This window comes from Streptopelia decaocto (assembly GCF_964273445.1).
Source record: "Streptopelia decaocto genome assembly, chromosome: 12".
In the NCBI taxonomy this organism is placed as follows: domain Eukaryota; kingdom Metazoa; phylum Chordata; class Aves; order Columbiformes; family Columbidae; genus Streptopelia; species Streptopelia decaocto.
Genome location: NC_138667.1, coordinates 2634658 through 2655718, shown reverse-complemented (window position 1 = coordinate 2655718; position 21061 = coordinate 2634658). Strand labels below are relative to the sequence as shown.

General features: G+C 47.2%; 1 protein-coding gene across 1 annotated transcript; it reads left to right on the top strand.

Moving 5' to 3' along the window:
* Positions 1–17304: 17304 nt before the first annotated feature.
* DUSP1 (dual specificity phosphatase 1) lies at positions 17305–19986 on the top strand. Its single transcript, XM_082063802.1, has 4 exons — positions 17305–17795; positions 17918–18066; positions 18202–18421; positions 18939–19986. The coding sequence occupies exons 1-4, from the start codon at positions 17426–17428 to the stop codon at positions 19307–19309; spliced, it is 1110 nt and encodes a 369-aa protein (XP_081919928.1). The 5' UTR covers positions 17305–17425; the 3' UTR covers positions 19310–19986.
* The last annotated feature ends 1075 nt before the right edge of the window (positions 19987–21061 follow it).

Genomic DNA, 21061 nt, shown 5'->3' with positions numbered 1-21061 from the left:
CTGAAGTTTACTGAAGACCATCGAATTAATCTAGGGTGAAACTAATATGAGAAGGAAGAATGCCAGCCTCCAAAACGTTGACCTCCCTAGCTGTCGTATTTCCAGGGTGCCGTGACTCACGTGTGTGTATTTTCCTGGCAGATACCGCATGCCCCGGATACTGCAGGTGACTGCAGAGAGCCGAAAGGTGTGAAAAAGTCGACAAACTGGAGAGGATTTGTCTTGTGTTAGATGTGTTGTTTAAAATCAGAAGCAAGATTTAATTGACTCCAGTGGGAGTTTTGCTTAAGTAAGGACTTAGGAGCTGAAATGGGAGATGAAACAAAAATCTACCTTGCTAGCCCAGAGCTCACAGAAGAGCGACTCCCTTTATTTACTCCATGTAGTTCTGGTCAGACAGATGCAAGGAACTTCCCTCAAGTCATTTCTGAGCCCACATCAGTTTTTCTCAGTATTCAGCACGTTTCTTTTTTCTGTATGATTCTGTTCCTTTATATGTAGATATTATCTGAGACACTATACAAAATTTTTCTCATCCTTTACAGTCATCCTAATTTGATAATGCTCAGTATGCTTATTTTATTTACCTTTGTCTCATTTTTTCCCTTTTCTAATTGGTTCAGACATCCACATGTGGCAACCAGTCCTGCCTATTCTAACCTTACTCGTTCTAGTATTGCAGCTCCAGAGTGAACGTGTGCTTTGACTTCCAAAGAAGTCTGCAGTCAACTTCCCAGACAGGTGATGGATTGATTCACTTCTCTCATGCAGTTTAAAGGTCAGTCTTATGATGAGAAGAGTTCCTCCATGAACTAAGTCCTTCATGTATTTTTGCTCTTTCCATCGCCTGTTCTCCGCTCTGTCCCACAATGTGAGGGCTGATAATTACGCTCTTTTCAATGGCGCATCTCCCGATCCATTGAAGATAGGACTTTTTTCTCAGCAGAGCGCTGACTCATAAGGTGTGCTGCCTTCTATCTTTAGAAAAAGTGAGTCACTAATGGATTTTTCATTATACATTCAAGTACCATAGAATGAAATTTTGTCCTACCAGTCTAGTCCTGAGGTAGGATTTGGAAGTCTTTATGATTTGGTGTTTTAGTTATGTCTCAGCGAGACTCTCTGAGATACAATAGAAGCTGTACTAGGAGCTGGGTTTTATTATATGGTATGAGCATTCCAATTAACTTCAGTAGTGCCGTGGTTTCACTCTTTGTGTGCTTCCCTGGCTACAAAACCACAAAACTCTCTTTACACCTGCATTATGGCATGCTCGGCGTCTCTTTTCACCCAACATAAATAGTTTACAGTTGTTTTTCAGAGCTGTGTGAAAGCTGAGGGGGCTGGGACATCACTAAAATAATATGAATCCCATCGGTACTATTGCATTAATAGAAATAATCCTTCTGTTCAAGCAACACTAATTTGGTGATCTTTCAGACACCCAGTGAATATTCACCAGTTCTCACGATGGCCCATAACAGAAAGCTAAACACTGATATTCCTGTTTGATAAACAAGGGAATTAAGGTTGAGGAAGATTAAGCTGTGGTGGGGAAGCAATGGAAGTGTTGTGCATGGAACCCAGGAGTCCTGCACTTTTGTTTTTTTTCCAATACAACAATATATTGTATAAAAAATGTTGTTGTATTTATAGTCACTGCTTTTTAACTTTGAGTGATGTTAATGTGAATGAGCATCTGGCAGAACCTGCGTAGAGCTGCAACATAGTCTGCAGTTCACAGGAGGGTACCAGCTTTTGCCTGCCCATGTTGTACTCTGTTAAATCAGCTTTGCAGGGCATTTTGAGTGAGGGGGTGGGGTCTGAATGTCTCCAATGCTGGCAGGAGCTGTTATTTAGAACTGTATGACGAAAATGCAAAAAAGGATGCTGTTAGGGTGGTTGCTTTGTTCTTCGTTACACAAAAGTGGATATGCTGCAATGACAAGTTTGTAAATCGTAGTTAGTTCCGTTCTCACACCACCCAATAACCTCACAATCCGTCAACTTCCTGAAGACCTTGGGAAGCTATAATTTGTGATAAAAAATGGGAGTTAGAATGTTACGTGGATATCAAAGCTGAAAATTTGCGGCTGGCTGACCTTTTCATTTTGAGCACATGCACTCATTTCCTTTATGTTGCTTACTGTTTCCCTCTCAGGCTTGGCATAATAGGAAATCCTCCATGATTGTTCTCCTTAATCAGTGGCTCCATTGTGCCGGGCCTGTTCCTTTCCAGCAGCGTGCAGAGGGTCTTGCCGAGCTCAGAATGGGGCATCGCTCCCTGTGCTCTCAAGCATCAGTGCCCCAGAAACTCAGACATTTCAGTTCTGCTGCCACGGGTGAGAGAAAACACGAGCGGCGTGTGCTACATTCAGAATGCTGTCGGAATAAGGAAACAGCCCACTGATTTTTTAGAAAGAAAAAGAAAAGCGAGCACTGAGTGGATTTTACAGTGATATTTCCCCGTGTTTGTGACTAGGCTTAGATGAATAATGAAAATGAAGAGGTTGTACATTTAGATTTTTCTTTGTTTCTTTATGTGGGGTAATGTCATTTGTTGTCATGACGGTGCCATCTGACAATTATAAAGAAGGTGCACAAATCTCTATGGCAAGAAACTTCTCCAGGAATATATTTGGAAATGCCTACTAATTATGATGAGCACATCGTTTTTCATTCTCTGATTATTTTCTCTTTGTCATCCAGTCAAGTGACAGAAATTCTATGTTGTGACCACAAACCGCAGGGGGTGTAGCATTTGTATACACGCTTCTTGCTAAAAATTAGGCAAGTCCTTAGAAATAAAAGATGTATTAGCAATAGCTTAAAGCAGTTTGTGAAATAAACGAAGGGCTAAAAAAGATCATTTGTATTGGTAACCTCAGCTTGGTAAAGCAGAACATGAACAAAAACACAGTGAGGGGTTGGCGCTCAGGAAGAGCTGATTGTTCACCAAGTCTTATCTTTTGCTTCCTGTTGCAGCACGGTCGTGTTGACATCGTGTTCCTGCACATGCAATGTGCAAAAAGCTCAGGGTTTGTTATTCGGCGTTGGCACAAATAAACAAGTTTTGCTTGTTGCTATTGATTTTCTGGTCTCCTGCGTTTCTCCAATAAAGTCGGTGTTTGCGGGGAGCCGGGTGCTCAGTCAGTCCCTGCAGACATTTCACAATACGTGCATTTGTTGTCTTTCTTATCATATGGCTTTCAAGTGCACCTTGCAATAAAAAAGATAGAGCAGTGCCCAGAGGACTTTAGTCAGCATGTAACCCATTCTTGATGCAGAAAGTTCCCAGAGAAGACCGAGGGGGATTGTATGACAGTATGGTTAACAAAAATGGAGCAACAACCCCAGGATATGGCTTCATGCATCTCTACTGGAGTCAAATCTCTAAGGAAATTAGGTTAGTGGCGGCGATGATGATGATAATAAATAATGCACACTCCCCTTGGATCTTGGCTGACTGTCAAGACAGACTTCCTGATGAGGAGATGCATATGTCTGTCTCCAGTGTCTTCAAGGTATCTGCAAGGCACCATTTTTTGCAATTACAAAGGGCTGCGGATGAGAACATGCACCAGAAGGAGCAATCCGGGAGCACTCGCCCCAGACTTCTGTCTCTGCTTTGCATAATTGTCCTCCTCTCCATTTCTCAGCCATTAGCAAGCCAAATATCGGAACAGCTCTGCCAGGTGCTGACAGTGGTGGCAGCAGCAACCCAGAAGCCTGGAGGCTTTTAGCTTTGCCCATCATGCTGTGCCCTGTTTGCATGAGGATGAGACAAGAGGGAGAGAGGTCCTTGTCACATGCTGGCGATAGTTTGGGTCACTGAATATACCTCCCCTGCTTCCAGCAGGGACTGGTGCTCTGCAAGACCACATTACCAAGGGATTTTTCATGAAGAAAACGTGGGGGAGCACCGGTTTTGTTGAGAAAAGGCTGGTCTGACCCCAGACCGCTGCTCGCCTCCCCAGTTCAGCTGCTGCTGGCTCCATTTCTCCCCAGTAAGATGGGACCAGCTGCGCTCCCCTTCTCCCAGGGGTGGTATGGGCCATTCTGGTTTCTAAGGCCGAACAAAAAGCATCTCAGTGCACTGGCATGTCTACAGGAATATCTTCTTTGCTGTCACAGGAGACACCAAGTTTAACTTCAGTAAGGCATTAAATAAGATAAACAGGCTTTGGCAATGTCAGGACAGACCTTCCCCTAAGACATGGACCTATAACGCCGGTGTGTGGGCACAAACAAAATTTGACATATTTCAGTGCACTCAGGTATCGCTCAAAAATATTTCTTCATCTGCTAAAAAGCAAACAGAAGTTCCTATTTACCATAATTTGGGATTAGAATATACTTCTGCGCACTCCTGTCTAATCAGGTACTCACCTGAGGTTGGACTGAATGCTTGTTTTCGTTTACTCTTCACATGCTTGATAATGGAGAAGCAAATGCTGCTTGGCCCATCTCCTCTGACTCTCGGGCTGATTTTCTGTTGCTCATTTTCATAATTTGATTATTGGTCTTGTGACATTGATCTGATCAGGTTTAGTCATAGGAGTATTTATCATTCTGCATGACTTGTTGAAACAATATACAAGCAAAAGTAACCTTTGTTCAAGGCATTTGGTATGGATTTTTTTTCATAAGCTGCTGTTAATCAGTGTTATAAAATGGGATGACTTTTCATGACATTAATGCTAGAGATCGATTCTAGATCCATTCCCATGAATTGCTTTGTCTGAGCTACCCTAAGAAATGAGCAGGACTTGCTCCTCTGGTCTCTTCTAGAAGGGAAAAAGGTTTCTTGAGCACATAGAGCACTAGCAGGGCAGCACGGCTAAAGCCTGGATCTCAAAGGAAATTTTAAAGAAGCCTTGGTACCTAATTCCTGTTGATAGCCCCTGAAAACCTTGGCAATCTCCTCCTTAGCCTGCATGGAGCTGTCAAACAGAAACGGCAGATGATATGTCAGAGAGTCGCAGTGGAAGTGGCAGCTTCCCAAAGCGATGGGATGCTCAGGGAGGGCTGGGGCAGGCAGTGCAGCTCAGGTGGCCGGGGCAGAGCCCTCAGTTCTGCCTTCGGTTCGAGAGGGACCAGGAGGAGGAACGGGTGGCACCTCCCAGGCAGCCCCGTCCCCCCAGCAGGCACAGCAGCTGCAGGACGGCACTCGAACGTCTGGCAGCTCGTCTCCCTACCCACATATAACGCCCTGGCACTGTAATTGCCACATAAACCACCAGGCAGCACTTTTTCCAGGAGATTTTTGGTTTTTTTCAGCCTTTGCAAACAAAATCTAACTGCCCTTCTCCTACAGACAGAGAAACTGAGGCACGGAGGATCCAAAGCGCTGGTGTAGCAAGTCACAGGCGTAAATCACCAGGTGTCCTGGTTTCTCCTCACCCATATGAATCCCTAGAACTCAGTATCTTGTATAATAAAGCTTAGCTTAGAGTCTTACTTGGACATTTAATTAATACGCGACATGTTTTGATCCCCTTTGATGTAAGATTCTGTGTCATTTGCTATCATATTTTAAAGTAATACCTCTAATTGTTATGCAGCAGGAAAATTAAATACAGATAATTCATTTGCTATTTTTGGGGAAAGAAGCAAGTATTTTACAGTGGCAATTTTAGGTTACAGTCATTTTCAAGAGCTGTGCGACTTCTGCTGCTGTTGAAACGTTTAGAAAGTGAGGATTAGCAAACATACAGTGTGTTCTGGGATCCTGGCTTTGCAGGGGTGAGTTCCCCAAAGGGGATGACTAACAGCAGGATGTGGGACATCATTTGCATGTTCTCTGACTCTGCTGCAATCATTTGTGTACTGGATACTTGAATAATACATTACACAGAAGGTCGCCCACTTGCCAGGCTGCCAGCCCTGCCGATCGTGCACGGCCCTGGCTGAGGGCTGAGCGAGGAGGGATGATGTTATTTCAAGAAACAGTTAGTGCTGAGTTCAAAAAGAAACATCTCTATGTATGAGAGGACTCGGAATTTGTCACTCGATACTTTGGGGGCTTATTTACTACTCATTCTGCACCACTTTCCTGCTAGGTCTGGCTTTCAGGTTGTTTGCATCTGCTTCTGTTCTTTCCCTGTGATGAATGTGATGCTGTTGGTAGGTGCCGTGAGCCATCCCCACACGCTCCAACGCTCTCTCTGTCCAGCAGGGTCAGCGTGGGCAGGGGCAGATCTCCCTGCTCTGCCTGCTAAGCCTGCCTCTGGTTTTTCTTAGGGAAACAAGACAGTTCCCTGCTCTCATTGCTGCCTACTTGAACTACCTTTGTTTCTCCCCTGACACAGAGACACAGAGCAGGTGCTTTTTCTTCAATATTGCTCAGGAAAACAAACAAACAAACTACTAATAAAGACCAACAAACTTATTTTGATAGATCACCTGTCCAAGAAGAAAAATCTGAGCAGCACCTCCCGTAGCAGCTAGGCTCTCCGAGAAATCATCTCCCGCATATTAAAGTTCCAATGAGTGGAATACCGATCACATATTTCCCCTCTGAAACATTATTATTTTCTGTCAGTGAAAAATATATATATATAAAAAATGGAAATTATTCAAAACGAACTGTCAAAGTGCATTCATCTAATCATCTGATTGGCTTTCTTGCTGATCGCCATGTAGCTTGCTGTGCCCTGGCTTCAAAGCCTTTGGGGCAATGACTGTGTTTTCCTGGCTGGTGTGTTTGCACGGGTCCCTGGCGATGCTCTAACTCACACAAGGGTGCTTTGTGAGCTGCCTGCAGTGTGCGCACTCAGAAAGGTCCTGGCTTATCGGAGAAGGTTCCTGAGCCATCAGGTGCCAGTCGAGGTGTCCAAGGTCCCGTGGGTCTGCTGCCAGTTGTGGACAGGACACAATACAGCCTGCAAAGCCGGGGCTGATGGTCAGGCTCTGCCGGTGCTCCGTGCTCAGACGCCCTCCCAAATTCTCTTTCCCAACCAAAAACATTGGCTTTAGTAATGAGTTCCAGTCAGCTGTACTAATTTCTGTTGCTTTCTTCTGCTTAGAGTTGGTTACTACTGGAATAGCAATGACAGTGGGAACCATTTTATCAAATACATTCTTCCAAAACCTGTTTTTACAGTTGGGATCCAATTTTCTTCAGTATTTCCATGGAGACCTCGAATCTTTTAGTTAAGAATTGCCCATTAGACCACATTCACCTTTCCCATCCTTTTCCTTCCCTAAGAAGAAGTAACACGGTTGACTGGAAAGATTTTCATTTCCAGCCCAGGGGAAGTCAGCGGTTGGGAAACTCATAGCAACTGCTCTTGTCTTGGATGTGCCCACTTTGAGTGTCTACAGAGAGAAGAGATTGTGATCAACCCCCAGCCCACATGTTGCTGCTGTTCCCAGCTTAGGGGGCTGCCGCGTTGACCGGGCTTTTCCAGCCCCATTGCCCAGAGGTTCTGGCACCTCAGTCCCACGTACTAGTGAGTCATTTGGCACAGAGGTGTGAGGGGGAGCGAGAAGGACAAAGAGTGGTCCTGGAGTCCACCTCCACTCGCTTTGCAAAGCGTGGGCACGTTTCTTCACTAAGCGGCATGTCCCCAATAGCAGAGCTAAGCCAGCAGTGAGGAACACGCATGGGACCTTCAAATGTGCAGTCAAGGCCACGCTCCTCCACTTCTTGTGTTATTGTTGTAGCTCCCAGTGCCTCTGCCACCGAGCTGCACCTCTCATCATGCCATGCCTTAGATTTGGAGGTGACAGGTGCCACCTTTGCCCTCACAGGGAGAAGACAGACTTGGTTTCAAAGTCTGAACTGAAGCTGCCAAACCCCAGGTGCCACTGAGAACCTTTGGAATGACATTTTGCTCTCGCTGTGCTCTGGATGGAACTGGAGGCTCCTGGCTGACCATCAGTGCTCTCAACCTAAGATGTGTGATGATGGGCAATGCTAGATCCGCTTTTCTTATTTAAGACCCAAATGTCTCCAGGGTGCATTTCTGGGTGGGTGACCATGCGCCTCGTAAGCAATGCCAGCAGAAATCACAACCTCTCATCTCCGCTTAGAGTTCCAGGGTGAAGGATCTGTCCCTATAGCTGTCTGCTTTCTTTTCCACCAAGCCTGACTCCTGCCTGGTGTAAATTAATGTTTTTCCATTGACTCTAATCCACTCTTCCCAATAGATTTACCAGGAGGACTAGGAGCACTCCACTCCTGCTTGGCACAGCACAAGCTGCTGCTCCAGTGATGGGGAGGTGACTCTGTGGTCCCCACAGCCCCATGATGGTGCTGTACCATTCTCTGATGGACTCCGGGGACCTTTACACCAGGCAAGAGACTGGCCCAGAGCACTATTCAGGTATGTTGTCACCGACACTTTATAAACAAAAGTAATGGGTTTCAGTGCAATGTGCCATCCTCCTATGTCTAAGTAAAAGATACATCACGAAGTCCTCAGGGGCAAGGTTGTGAGTAACAGCAATGGCACAGAGCCTGCAACCCAGCCAGCATGCCAAACAATATTCCAAGAAAATATTTCTAAGTTACAGAAATTGCGTAAGAGTGATTATTATTTTTAAAGTACAGAAAACGAAGTCCAGTTTCTAAAAAAGCAAACACATATTTTTAGCCTTGCTGGTCTCTTGATCTTACACTAATGGGAACCGTCTGTGCTGGGACTGGCCGATGTTCCTGGTAAATAACCTTTCGCTGCAACATTCCAGATGTTTCAAAGGCTTCTTTGCGAAGGCGCGTTTGTCTCCCTGCCCGTCACTCTCCCTTTCTGCCTTTCCTGTCCATGTTTACTTCAGGAATATACATTCTTGTATTAAAAAGTCTTTGTTAGAAATAGCTAGAAATAGTCGTGATTTTGGCTGATCTTCATTGCTTGCTAGTGGAGAATGAAAGATTTCATTCCTTAGTGGTAGTACCCAAAGGCTAAATTGGAGATCTGAGAAGGAGGCTAAAAAATCTAGACTGAAAAACACACCAAAAACTTAGTTGGAGATGGATTTCTACCTCATTTTGGTCCCTCTGAGGAGTCCAGCTATTCAATAGACACATTTATGTTAATATTGGGAGTTTTTAGTGTGACAAACTGGTCTGGAATATACAGATGTACTTTGTAGGAATGAGACACTACAAAACCTTTGAAACTCATTATGTAAGAGAGTGCTGTGGTTTGCTTTGCTGCCTCCGCTGTGCCGTATCCTGGCAGTGACTGCCTTTCCTATGCAAACGAAAACATCCCTGCACACACGGGTCTTTTTTTCACCCCTGCTGAGCTAAGCTGAGCCAAAGCGGTGGACGGAAAATAGGGGGATTTTAAACCATCCTTTAGCCTTTCTGTTATTTACGCCTAGAGCCTGCCTGAAATCTGGTGTGTTACAGCTTCATTAATGCAGCGACTTGGGCTCGGGTACGATTAGATAAGAAAAGCCACGCTCCCTGTGTCAAAGCTCCCGCTCAGGTCTCAGCACCATGTCCGTATCACCGGCTAACGGGTGCGGCTCAGGAGCAACGAACCCTTTGCCATGTACCGTCCAGCGGGTAATTCCTTTGTTTTAAAAACCTCATGTCGCTGCTGAAGTGTGAAAGCTCCAGAGGGTAAAGGACACTCTGTCTTTTGGTTTCTGAAGGATCTGGAGTTCTAAGGCTCTGCTGTTCCTGGGGCATCATGATTGCAGCAAACTCCAATTCTCCGAGGGTTCCGCGGGCTGGGACGTGCGGTAGAGCTGAGCGAGTACAGGGGCTTTAGGAAGCTCTTTGTTCTTTTGTTACCTGCTATCAAATTTGTTTCATAACAAAGGCTTCCTGAACTTGGGGGTTTTGTGTGTGTTAATACTGGTAATATGATTTAAATATTCTGATGAATCATTTTTAGTCCAGAGAGCTGAATCAGCCATGTAGAACATAACTTGCTTCTCCCAAACCGCTACCTTTTCCATCCTTTCTCGTCATTTCTATAAGAGGGTGATTCATGCTTCTCTTGTATTTACCATTTGAGAGTGTGCCCAGTCCCTTTAGCTGATTTCACTTCTAGTTCCCCTTTTGCAAGACAAAAAAATGGGTGCTGAGGAACACAAAGTGATTGCCGACCGATGTGACGTGTCCCACTGGTGGACATGGCACGTTTACCAAACATAAACTGGGCAGAGAGGAGAAAGAGAAGAAAAAATAGCTTGAATTACTAAATTGATCAGAGCTCAAATTGTGAAATTCAGCTCCTGGCTCACATTTCACACATTTTCGAAATTCTGAGTGTTCAAGTGAGGGGTTGTGTTCAAATATAATGATCTCATGTTTTGCCTGTTTAACAGTAGTCTCTTATTTTATTTAGTTCAATTTGAATTTGTTTTCCGCGAAGCTTTATTATGGTTGCGACTGGCTCAACCAATTAACTTGGGGGGGTGGGTGTTAATTATTGATTTACGCAATCACACGTCAGAGCTGTCTGTTCTCAGAGATGGCCAAAAGATATATAAGAACATAAGGAAATCTTTATGGCAGGCCTTGGGAAAACACCTGGACTCTAGTCCCCGCTTTCCCTCTGAGACACTGTGCTTCTCAGCATAACCTTCTGGCAATCTGAAGAGTTTTAAGATGGGAGAGCATCCCTGTCTTCCCACTGCTGTCCCGGTTGGGGCTCCACAGGGTCCCCATCCCCGTGAAGCTGTGACCATGGTGGGATGGTCCAGCTGCTCATGCCATCCAGAAGCTGCCCCGCTTGAAGGAAAGTCTCACCCCCCTTTCAACCCCTTCCATTTTAGGGCTCCCCTCAGCCTGCTGCTTTTATGGGATGCCTTCTCCCTTTATTGGGAAGGGAGTTTTTTACACCACAGCAGCTGCAAAAAAATAAAAAATGCTCTCTAAGAAGTGTATTCATGTGAGCGGCCCTTTGGCTGGGCCTCTGTCTAAACAGAGCTCAGCATTCTGTGCGGCGGCCGAGGTGAAATCACAGCTTGCGACAGGCTCCAGGAGCCGCAGGACGTCTGGCCACGCGTGTGGCCAAGTCCCGGGAGGAACGTCCCATGTTTGGGCAAATTCGTTTGAGCCAACGCTGCTGTATGACTTCACTCCTCATTCATCCCCACCAAGAAACAGTTTGTCCGAGGCCTTGGAGAAGGGCAGCGCGAGCGCTCGCTCGGCTCACCTGGAGTTTCACAGCAAGGTGATGAGATCAGCTCAACGCTGCGTTTTATTGGGTCAAGCGGAGCGTGAGCAATGTGGGCAAGTCATGGGTGGCTGTGACGAGGCGTTTCATGGACAAAGAAATGGGTCGTTAGATCCCTCTCCTGCACGTTGTGCCCTGTGCCACTCAAGGTGACACTCAGAGGACGCTACACCGTGAGTCACTCTGCCCCGTGTGTTCTCATATAATTCTGAAAACAGCACAGTGGGCCAAAGTTTGGCTTTTTCCACAGCCTAAAGCTTTTCATATCGAAAACAGTCAAGTGTTATTCTCTCCTATGACTAATACTGTGTTTTCACTAACCACTGTTACACACAAACATCACCTCACTCTATCACATGAGAGAATCGTGTCATATTGCAAACATTTTAACAAACAGCATTGCAGAAAATGAATAAGCAGTTCTGTATTTACCGAGATGGGGTTATTTTTTAACAGTTACAAATGAAATACGACGATATCTGTAAAAACCTTGGAAGCTCATACTAAGAAAGCACAGAAAAAGTTAGATCAATAACAGTGGGATTCAGATGGAGTGTGTGCAATGTAATATCCACTGGAATTTCTTTGTGCTTTGCTTCCCTTACAAGTCTAGTTTTTATATCCTCTTATGAAGTGTCACTCTTGGGTCTCCGCACCGGGTTACTCCATAGTCCAAGAATGCGGGAATCGTGGCTTTTGATAACAGAAACCTCACTTTATTTCGTACAGTTTACAGCTGCTTTGGCTGTGACATCGTCCCCTCCTGTCCCCTCAGCAAACAGCCCCTCTCAACACCATTAGATGGTGAGAAAAGTTTATATGGTAGGAACGGTGCAGATGAGCAACGTGGGTGCTCTGGGTGGCCCTGACTCCTGGGTCCTCGATTCCTGCACTTCAGGAGGAGGCAGAAGTACCTTTCTGTCCCCTCGGCAGCTTTCGGCCCTGACAATCCTAAATTATTCCAAGCTGCCTATATCCACCTGAATTTATTCTTGAGCTGGGAGCTGTTGGTGTGTGCAGGGACTCTGAGTGTGAAACTCTTTCCCAGACAGGGTCTTTACACTGGGGAAACCCCGCGGTAGCTGGTTGCACTGGCTTTACAGACCCTTGCACCCACGAGCTGGTGGGAAGAGATGTAGCTACGGCTAATGGAGAACAGGTTTGTGCTCCCTCCAGGACAGGCAGCAAGATGCTGTATCCCTTCCAGCTCCGCTCCATCCTAATGGCCACAAGCCAGAGTGATCCCGGGCTCAAAATCAGCCCCTCTGCCCTTCTGTTTGTTACTGTGTGGAACGTACTTTTATGAAGCGTTCATCTCTCTGTAAAGATAAGAAGAACAGAAGAACGACCCACAAACAGCAGTGCCTCAGCAGCTCTTATCTCGATCTTCATGAGAGCGGATGGTTCTGGGAATGTGAAGCTCATACATAGTCACTGCGCCCACAAAACACTGACATCACAGGACTAGCAATGAACCCGGCTCTCGTGTTTCTGGCGGGGAGAGCATGCCTCTCCCTGCTTCTTGGCGAGAGGTACGTCATTTGTTTTCTATTCAAATTCGCCCTCCTCCCACGGAAGCCTTGCCTTACCATACTAGCCATTAGAAGATTTTATGGAGAAAACACACGTTCAAGCAGTAGGAAGAATAATTTCCCATAAGTATATTTTATGATGTGTCTAATACCTTTCATCTTGAAATATGAGATCTTTACAAATACAGTGATTTTACTGAATAAATACCCTTATGCCTAGTGCATGGCATGATTCATAGCAGATTAATAGAGGCAATTAAATGTAAGATTAAATTGCTTAAACCATTTGCCCTACTAAGCTGATCCCGGTGCTGTGAACTGTATCAGTGCCACTAATTCCCAGAGATTTTCCTTTGGAGGCAGGTATTTAATGATTTTGAATATCAAATCCATGGTATCCCAGACTGGCTGTCTAATGCCTGTAATCATGTTAAAACACAGCACTAAGCAACTTGCCCGAGGCAGCTCGGTGAGTCACTAGAGGAGAAAGCAGAACTCCTGACTTGCATTAGCTGCTCAAGCAGACACGGAGCCACTTGCAAAATTATGATGGGGGACCGTCCACTCTGCAGACTTCTCAAATGTCTTGGGTTTCAGGCCATGAGATGCCCTATGTCGGAGTCCAAGGAGGGACCATGAGACTGACACCCCAACCCAGAGCTGGTTTTCATGCTGGCAGGACTGACCCTTCTTTCTCCTCATTCCCCCACCTCATCACCTTCAGCATGAAGATCCTAAGGCAGTCTGAGCTCAGCCAAACTCTGGCAAGAGGATTAAATCTCAGAATTTCAATGTAATGTAAAAAGTAATGTTTTCATTGTAGTATGACTCACTAATAATTCTATTTTGTTCATATTTTGTTTATTGTCAGCTTTCATCGCCAAATCCTTTTCTTTGTGTCCTTCCTTCCTTCCTCCCTTCCTTCCTCCCATCCTTCCTCCCTTCCTTCTTCCCTTTCCCTCTTTCTCTCTCTCCTCCCTTTCTTTCTCTCTCCCCCTCCCTTTCCTTTCTTTTTCCTTCTGTTTCTTGTGAGTCTGTGTCTCTGTAAAATCTGTCCAAATATTTACAAAAGGAAATGTTGGGTTGTGAAACTGAATTCGGAGAAAATGTTACACATGCTGAAGAAATGCATCCAACATTTCCAAATGTTCCCACATGCATTTTTCTTCTCTGTCTCAAGTGTTGAGGCTTGATCCTTCATATCTTTATTCAGACAAAACTCACACTGAGGGCAGTGAGACCCAGGCTTAGGTCAGGTCCAACGGAGCTGTAATTCTGGCTTTGCTGGAACAGCTCAGGACTGATTTTGGCCACGAGTGACTAGTTAAAAGCCTGAATAACCAGTATTACTGGGTGACTGGTTTGTGCAATGGGCCAGTTCCAGACCAAGGGTTATCTACGCTTGGCACCGAGTTGCTAACAAATTGGCATCAGTGTCAGTCACTGCAGAAGCTGCCCGCAGCCTCTGTTACCCTCCCAGATAAGCATCAGCTGGGTTGCACTGGGAGACCCGCAGCCTGTGGTGACGCCCGTCAGGTCTCTGGTCCCACTGAGACAAAGACAACGTGCTCAGGTGTGACGTGATGAACTCGCCATCAAGCCGTCTTCCAGCCCCCAATGCCATGAGTGAGGGCTCGCACTCATGTGGCTCTTGCGACGTTATGGACTTGTACATATTTTGGCAGAGCAGCATGGGACCTGTTAAAGCCCAGGGGTTAAAGCAAAGCTGAATGCGCTCAGCGGGTCCCATCTGCTCAAATAAAGCATCACCTCCCACCCCCACACTTCACGCTCTTGTTTCTATTATTACCCTTACAATGACATTGTGGCCTGAGTGCAAACATGGATTGTTTTGGAGGAAGGGGTTAATTTTATATTTCCTGGCTTTTGTTAAGGCAGGAAATCTAACCCTTAAGAAAGCCATTCAGTTCAGAGCGAGCTCCTAAAAGCCATTTCAGCCCTGTTTTGTATTTTCCTATCTTCCGTTCTTATGGCAGGTTTATTTAAGAAAAGAAAACAAAACTAGAGTAAAGCAAGGAAATAGCTAGTCCTGGATCATAAGTTATTAAGTACACACTGCCATATGTGATGAATTTTTTTCTTCCTGATTTGCACTGGGTGTAAACAAGACCAAATTCAAAAGTCTCATTATTACATAAGTCCATCAAAGAGCAATTACAGTTGTTGCGGAGGTAGATTCTCTTTGCGCAAGGGCCCCAGCTGAATGTCTTCCCTGCGCTGTCTCAGAGCAGCCGAGGTATTTGGCCTGCAGTGTCTGGCCCATATTTAACATTTTTCTGATGCTGGTTAACATTGGGACTGGAAAGGTGGTTGTCACAGAGAGCACATTTTTGCCAGGGAAGAATGTTCCAGCTCCCGACCCCACACGCTTCCCCGCTCCTGTGCTCCTGCCGGGTGATGCCTTAAATTGTTCCTGCATCACACCCCAAAGGAGCAACATGAAGTGGTGCCTGGGTATAAACCCACAGAAAGGTCGACGTCCGAGTCCGCGTCAAAAGGAGGACACTTTCTCCAGGAAAAGGTGATGAATAAAGTCCTGTCTTGTGGCCATCTGTTATACCAGTTTCTGCTGCAAAACATTGGCAAGGCATCGATCATTGATGAGTCCTGCTGTTCATCTCCTTAGAAAAATATGGGTAGGTCAGTGTTGGGCGGATCGCATGCAAGGTCATCGCAGCTTGGCCATGGCCGGGTGTCACAGCAATGTCACATCTGGCGAGGAGCTGGTGAGGAGCACATCAGAGGAGGACAAGCAGGTCCATCGCTGCTTGTGGCATGGCCCATGTTCCCTGGACATCTGTCACCCACCCAACCGCTGTGCCCCACGATTCACACCCAGCGATCCACTGTGTACAGCTGTGGGGTCCCAGTAACAGAGCGGGTGACAGCGTGGTCAAGTGAAATCATTTCCCAGCACTGAAGTGTATCAGCGTTTCTCTCGCAATCTGTTCCCAACCCACTGCTAAAAGAACAACAACAAATAAATGGAATGAAAAGTGTGATCCTGTGTTTATTTTTAAGGAACGTGTTAAAAAAACAGATTCGCTTAGAGGCTGCAGTTCTGGCAAAAACCCCACAGCTCAGCGGAGCAGAGACAATCCTGTGAGAAGCGGGTGAGCCGGGGCTGGCGTTTGCCTGCCCGTGCCCTTCTTTGTGTCTCCTCCTCCTGGACACCCAGGAGAGCCTGGAAAGCCCTGGAGCTCTCAGCCAGATACAGAGCCCAGCTGGGTTTAGAAGAAGGTCTGAGCTGGCTAAACACTGGGGGACATCGGTGGGAGAGAAGCTGGGAAATCTGAGGACTGATGGTTGGCAGCCTGCAAGGCTGATGGGGCACAAGGGTGGGACATGAGCCCTGGGGCAAAGGATGGATGGAGAGATGTCCTCTGAACAGAGCAGCTGAAGGGAAAATGGAAAACTGCTGAAAGGGGTGACAAAGGAGCAGTACGGCTGGGGCCAGCAGTGCGGGGGGAAGGAGAGTTGGGCTGTGGGAAAACGGCTGAAGCAGGAGAAGGTGCTGGGGGCAGCGGTGGCTGGGGACACTGAGTGGCCCCCGAGGCTGGGGAAGCATCGCGGGGACACAGGGGAAGTGGAAATGGTGCTGACTGGAAGCTCTGACTGAGAGACACCTGAGTGTCTTGGTGGGAGCTGGTCACCCACGGGGAAAAGAAAACTTTTGGGAAGTGCTGATGCGCTACCAATAGTGGGGGGAAACAGAGCTCCCACTACTCCACTGCTGGTTACTGGGCAGCCACAACTCCCGGGGGTGTTCGCTGTGTGGAAAATGAACTTTGCATGGGCCACAGGTCTACTGCATTTTTTTCCTTATGCGTAAAACATGATGGGAACAGCTCTCAAATATGAGTTTACATAATAAATGTATATACAAATATGTGTATACACATATATATTTATGCGTAGATGTGTCTGTACATGCATATATGTCTATGCATGAATACAAATATATGTATGCTTGTCTCTATACATATGTTTTAGGGGAATATGCATTCCCCGCACCTGTGACTCTGCATCCTCCTGTGCTGCTGCTCCGGTGGCTTCGTGCCTGCAGCAATGCTCTGATTTCTGTGGGAAACGGGGGAGCAGCCAGTGCTGGGGGAGATGGACAAAGGGAGCTGTGGGGCAGGGGACATAAGTATGTTTATGCATGTACATACACATGTATGCATATGTGTGTATGTATAGATGTAACTGTGGGGAAGTGTGTGTATGTTGGCACCTCTATGTGTTTGTGTGCATGTATGTGTGTTTGTAGGTAAGTGTGTGTGCCTATGTGTCTATTTTTATATAGATTTTTATGTATATCTATATATGTTTATGTGTGTGTGTGTATAGTACCCACGTGTATGTGTGTACATGTATACGTGTATATATATATACGTGTGTGTATGCATATCTGTGGCATATATACCGCTCTCCCCTCCCGTCCCCCTGTCTCTGCACGGGCGCGCGCTCCGGCTGCACATGACGTCATCCCGCCGGGGCTGGCCGCGCCCGCGCTGGCGCGCGGCCAGGTGACGTCTTCCCGGGCGCCCACGTGACGCGGCCCCATTGAGAAAAAAAACGCCGGCGCTGCGCTATATAAAGCGGGCGCGGGCGTGCGGGGCCGGGCTGGGTTGTGCTGCGCTGCGCTCCGGCGGGACACCGGCACCTCCGACACTGACCGCGCTGTCCTCATCACCTTCCTCCCTCCTTCCCTCGGCCGGAGCCGCCATGGTGAACCTGCGGGTGTGTGCGCTGGAGTGCGAGGCGCTACGAGCGCTGCTGCAGGAGCGCCCCGCGCAGTGCCTTGTCCTCGACTGCCGCTCCTTCTTCTCCTTCAACGCCGCGCACATCCGCGGCTCCTGCAACGTCCGCCTCAGCACCATCGTCCGCCGCCGCGCCAAGGGTGCCCTGGCCCTGGAGCACGTCGTCCCCAACGAGGAGCTCCGCGCCCGCCTGCGCCAGGGGCTGATCCACACCGTGGTGCTGCTGGACGAGCGCAGCGCCGACCTGGAGCTGCCCAAGCGCGACAGCACGCTGCTGCTGGCCCTCGGCACCCTCTGCAGGGAAGCCCGCAGCGCCCGTATCTGCTTCCTCAAGGGTGAGTGGCCCGGGGATCGTCTCGGAGCGGAGGGGTGAGGGGTGCAGCCGGCCCGGTACCGGCTCCGCTCTCCCGCCGGCCGCGCAGCGCTCACCCGCCGCCTTCTCTTTTTCCCCCCGCAGGAGGTTACGAAGCTTTCTCGTCCGCCTGCTCCGAGCTCTGCACCAAGCCCGCCGCCCCCGCCGGGCTCAGCCTGCCCCTGAGCGCCAGCAGCGCGCCCGGCAGTGCCGAGTCGGGGTGCAGCTCCTGCGGGACCCCCCTCTACGACCAGGTGAGCGGGGCCGAGACCTGGGAGCGGGAGGAGGCTGCGGTAATGCCGAGTCCGCCGCTTTCATGCGATGAAAGGAGGGGAGGCTGTTGGGAAACTGCTCGGCGAAGTTAACCGGTTTTGTCCTTCCTGTTTTAGGGTGGGCCAGTGGAAATCCTGCCGTTCCTCTACTTGGGCAGCGCTTACCATGCCTCCAGAAAAGATATGCTGGATGCTTTGGGGATCACAGCGTTAATCAACGTCTCTGCAAACTGCCCCAACCACTTTGAAGGGCACTATCAGTATAAAAGTATCCCAGTGGAGGACAACCACAAGGCAGATATCAGCTCCTGGTTCAACGAGGCGATTGATTTCATAGGTAAATGAGTTCTCTTTATAGTCTGTTCTTTTTGGCGGGTAATGTACCCTGGGAATTGACTTTTTGGGCATGGTTTTCCACAGTAAAGCCTGTATTTGAGATTGGGGCATTTCAGTCTGTAGGGGAGATATACTGGGGGAAACATTTCGGTAATTGTTTTTATTGTACTCAAAGGAGTAATCTTAGCTTCATAAAGCTGTTTGAAATCTTCAATCAAGAGGCATTGGTCTTGCAGAAAAGAGCTAGTGAACTTAAGCAGATCAGTATTAAAGTAATCTTTCAAGACTGCTAAAGTGACCTGAAGGAGCTATTAGTATAATTGGAATTGGAGCCCAGAATGAAAATAGCTGAACTGCTAGTTCCCTCTGGACAAAGGCTTTCTTTGTCTCAAAAGCACTGGCTGCACCTATTGGCTAAGGAAGGAATGGATTAAAGAAATGTAAAGCAGCAGCCTGTGCTTTCCCACCCCTGGAAGCAGTGGGACTTGTTTGCTAACTGTGTATTTTAATTCTTTCAGACTCTGTTAAAAATGATGGAGGAAGGGTATTTGTGCACTGCCAGGCTGGCATCTCCCGGTCAGCGACCATCTGCCTCGCTTATCTCATGAGGACCAACAGAGTCAAACTGGACGAAGCCTTTGAGTTTGTGAAGCAGAGAAGAAGCATCATCTCCCCAAATTTCAGCTTCATGGGGCAGCTGCTGCAGTTCGAGTCCCAGGTCCTTGCCCCGAACTGCTCAGCAGAAGCCGGTAGCCCTGCTATGTCGGTGTTGGACAGAGGAGCATCGACCACCACGGTCTTTAACTTTCCAGTCTCCATCCCTGTTCATACGTCATCCAGTGCTTTAAGCTATCTTCAGAGCCCCATCACCACGTCCCCGAGCTGCTAAAAAGCAGGTGAAAATACGGTTGGAACTCAGACTTTCTGTCTCAGAAGTGCAATAACTACAGGGACAGTGTCATCAGTCCTTGGTGTTCTGTGGGGAGCCATCCACGCATCCCAGAGCGGTCTCATAAATGGAGAGGAGCTCACCTGGTGCCAGACAACTGGGTGTTACTGACTCTTCTGATGATTTTTCTAAAGCCAATATCTGGATGGCTACATGGAGATCAAAGGACACTGTCTCTTCCTGAGCTGTTCCTCCTTGTCTTCTGTCTGTCCTAAGCCTGCTCCATGTTTAGTAGCATGCTCACCAGTATTCCTATTCCTGGACACTCTGAGCGACACTGATGCTGTCCCCTTTTATATGACAGTCCTATTTATTTATTTTTACATTAGCGCGTTGTTTTTCGCCTTCACAAACCTAAAGTTTCATGTCTAAAGAAACCAAATACCTCAGTATTTTTTGGTACTGTAATCCTGTGTGTATATACGTGTCAGCTTTTCCTGTTTCCCAAGCACTGACGTGAAAGCACCAGGCGAGTGCTTTTTTGAGTTGCCAAGGGTTGTACATTTGATTTATTTATGATGTGAAATAATATATTTCTTCTTATGAAGACATAGTTTTGTTACGTGATTATAACTTTTTTTTATACGAACAGAATAAATTATGATATTTCTTATTGAGCTGGATGATGCGTTCTTTAAAACCTTGTGTTTTACGGTCCCGGAACTTGTAGAAGCTCCCAGGTGAAGAGCCGTAAAATCTGAATTTTCAACTCTGACATCAGATCTTGACTGAATTAGATAGAATGAGTTTAAACAACATAATTGACTAGAAACTACTGCTGCTTCTTAACCTGAGCTTTTCTTTGTCCCTGTATAATGACATGCAGTGGCACACGGCCAGGGCTGCCTTCTCAGCTGTAAGGTGGGTTTGGCAGCAGCGATGGCCACAGAGCTGTAACAGTTTGAACCAGCTGAGGCAGTGAATTTAAAATAGTCCTTGTCTTAGGGAGGAGAAAGAGGTTTCCTTATTGCACGTTTACTTTTAATGCTTCAAAGGTTAAGGCTAAAAATTAACTTGTTGGTAATAGATCTCCAATGCTTGTGAGTTTGTGCCATGGTGTTATCTTCTGTCCCATCTCCTTGATTCCCTTTTGCATCTCAAACTGCCTCTGATCTGTGAAGTATTTGTCTTGCTGGGCTGTCTCTGTAAACAAATCAGGGCATAACAGAGATCAGGTAACCAGCAAGTCACTTATTTTCTTACCCAGACCCAACTAAGTTACCTCCTGCTGCAGCTTCTCCCTGGAGTGGCTTTTATCTGGCATTTCAGCTGAGGAAGTTAAAGCAGTTTTCTGTAGTGTGTCAAAAGCCAGGTAGGGGGGTTCTACCAGGCCAGCACCCCTGGCAGCTCACGGGCAGCAAACGGTGTGGGGTTGATGCTGTGGTGGGACAGAACTGCCCATCTCCATGGGGTGTGAGGGGCAGGGTGGGTACGGGGCAGCTGCGACATGACCGGGGAAGCTAATGTGGAAGAAATGCAGCTGGAAGCTTGTTTTCCTAGGCAGGGTAGTTATGCTGATAATGGGGCTGGATGCTGGGGGAGCACTAGGACATGTGTGCCCCATTTGCTCCAGAAGTGAGCCACCAGTCTTTGTACCTCTGATATTCAAGGACTTGGGTCTTACTTTTGCCCCATCAAAAATGGTTTGGCTTGGGCAGATACATCAGGTTATGACTTGTGTAAAATGAAGGC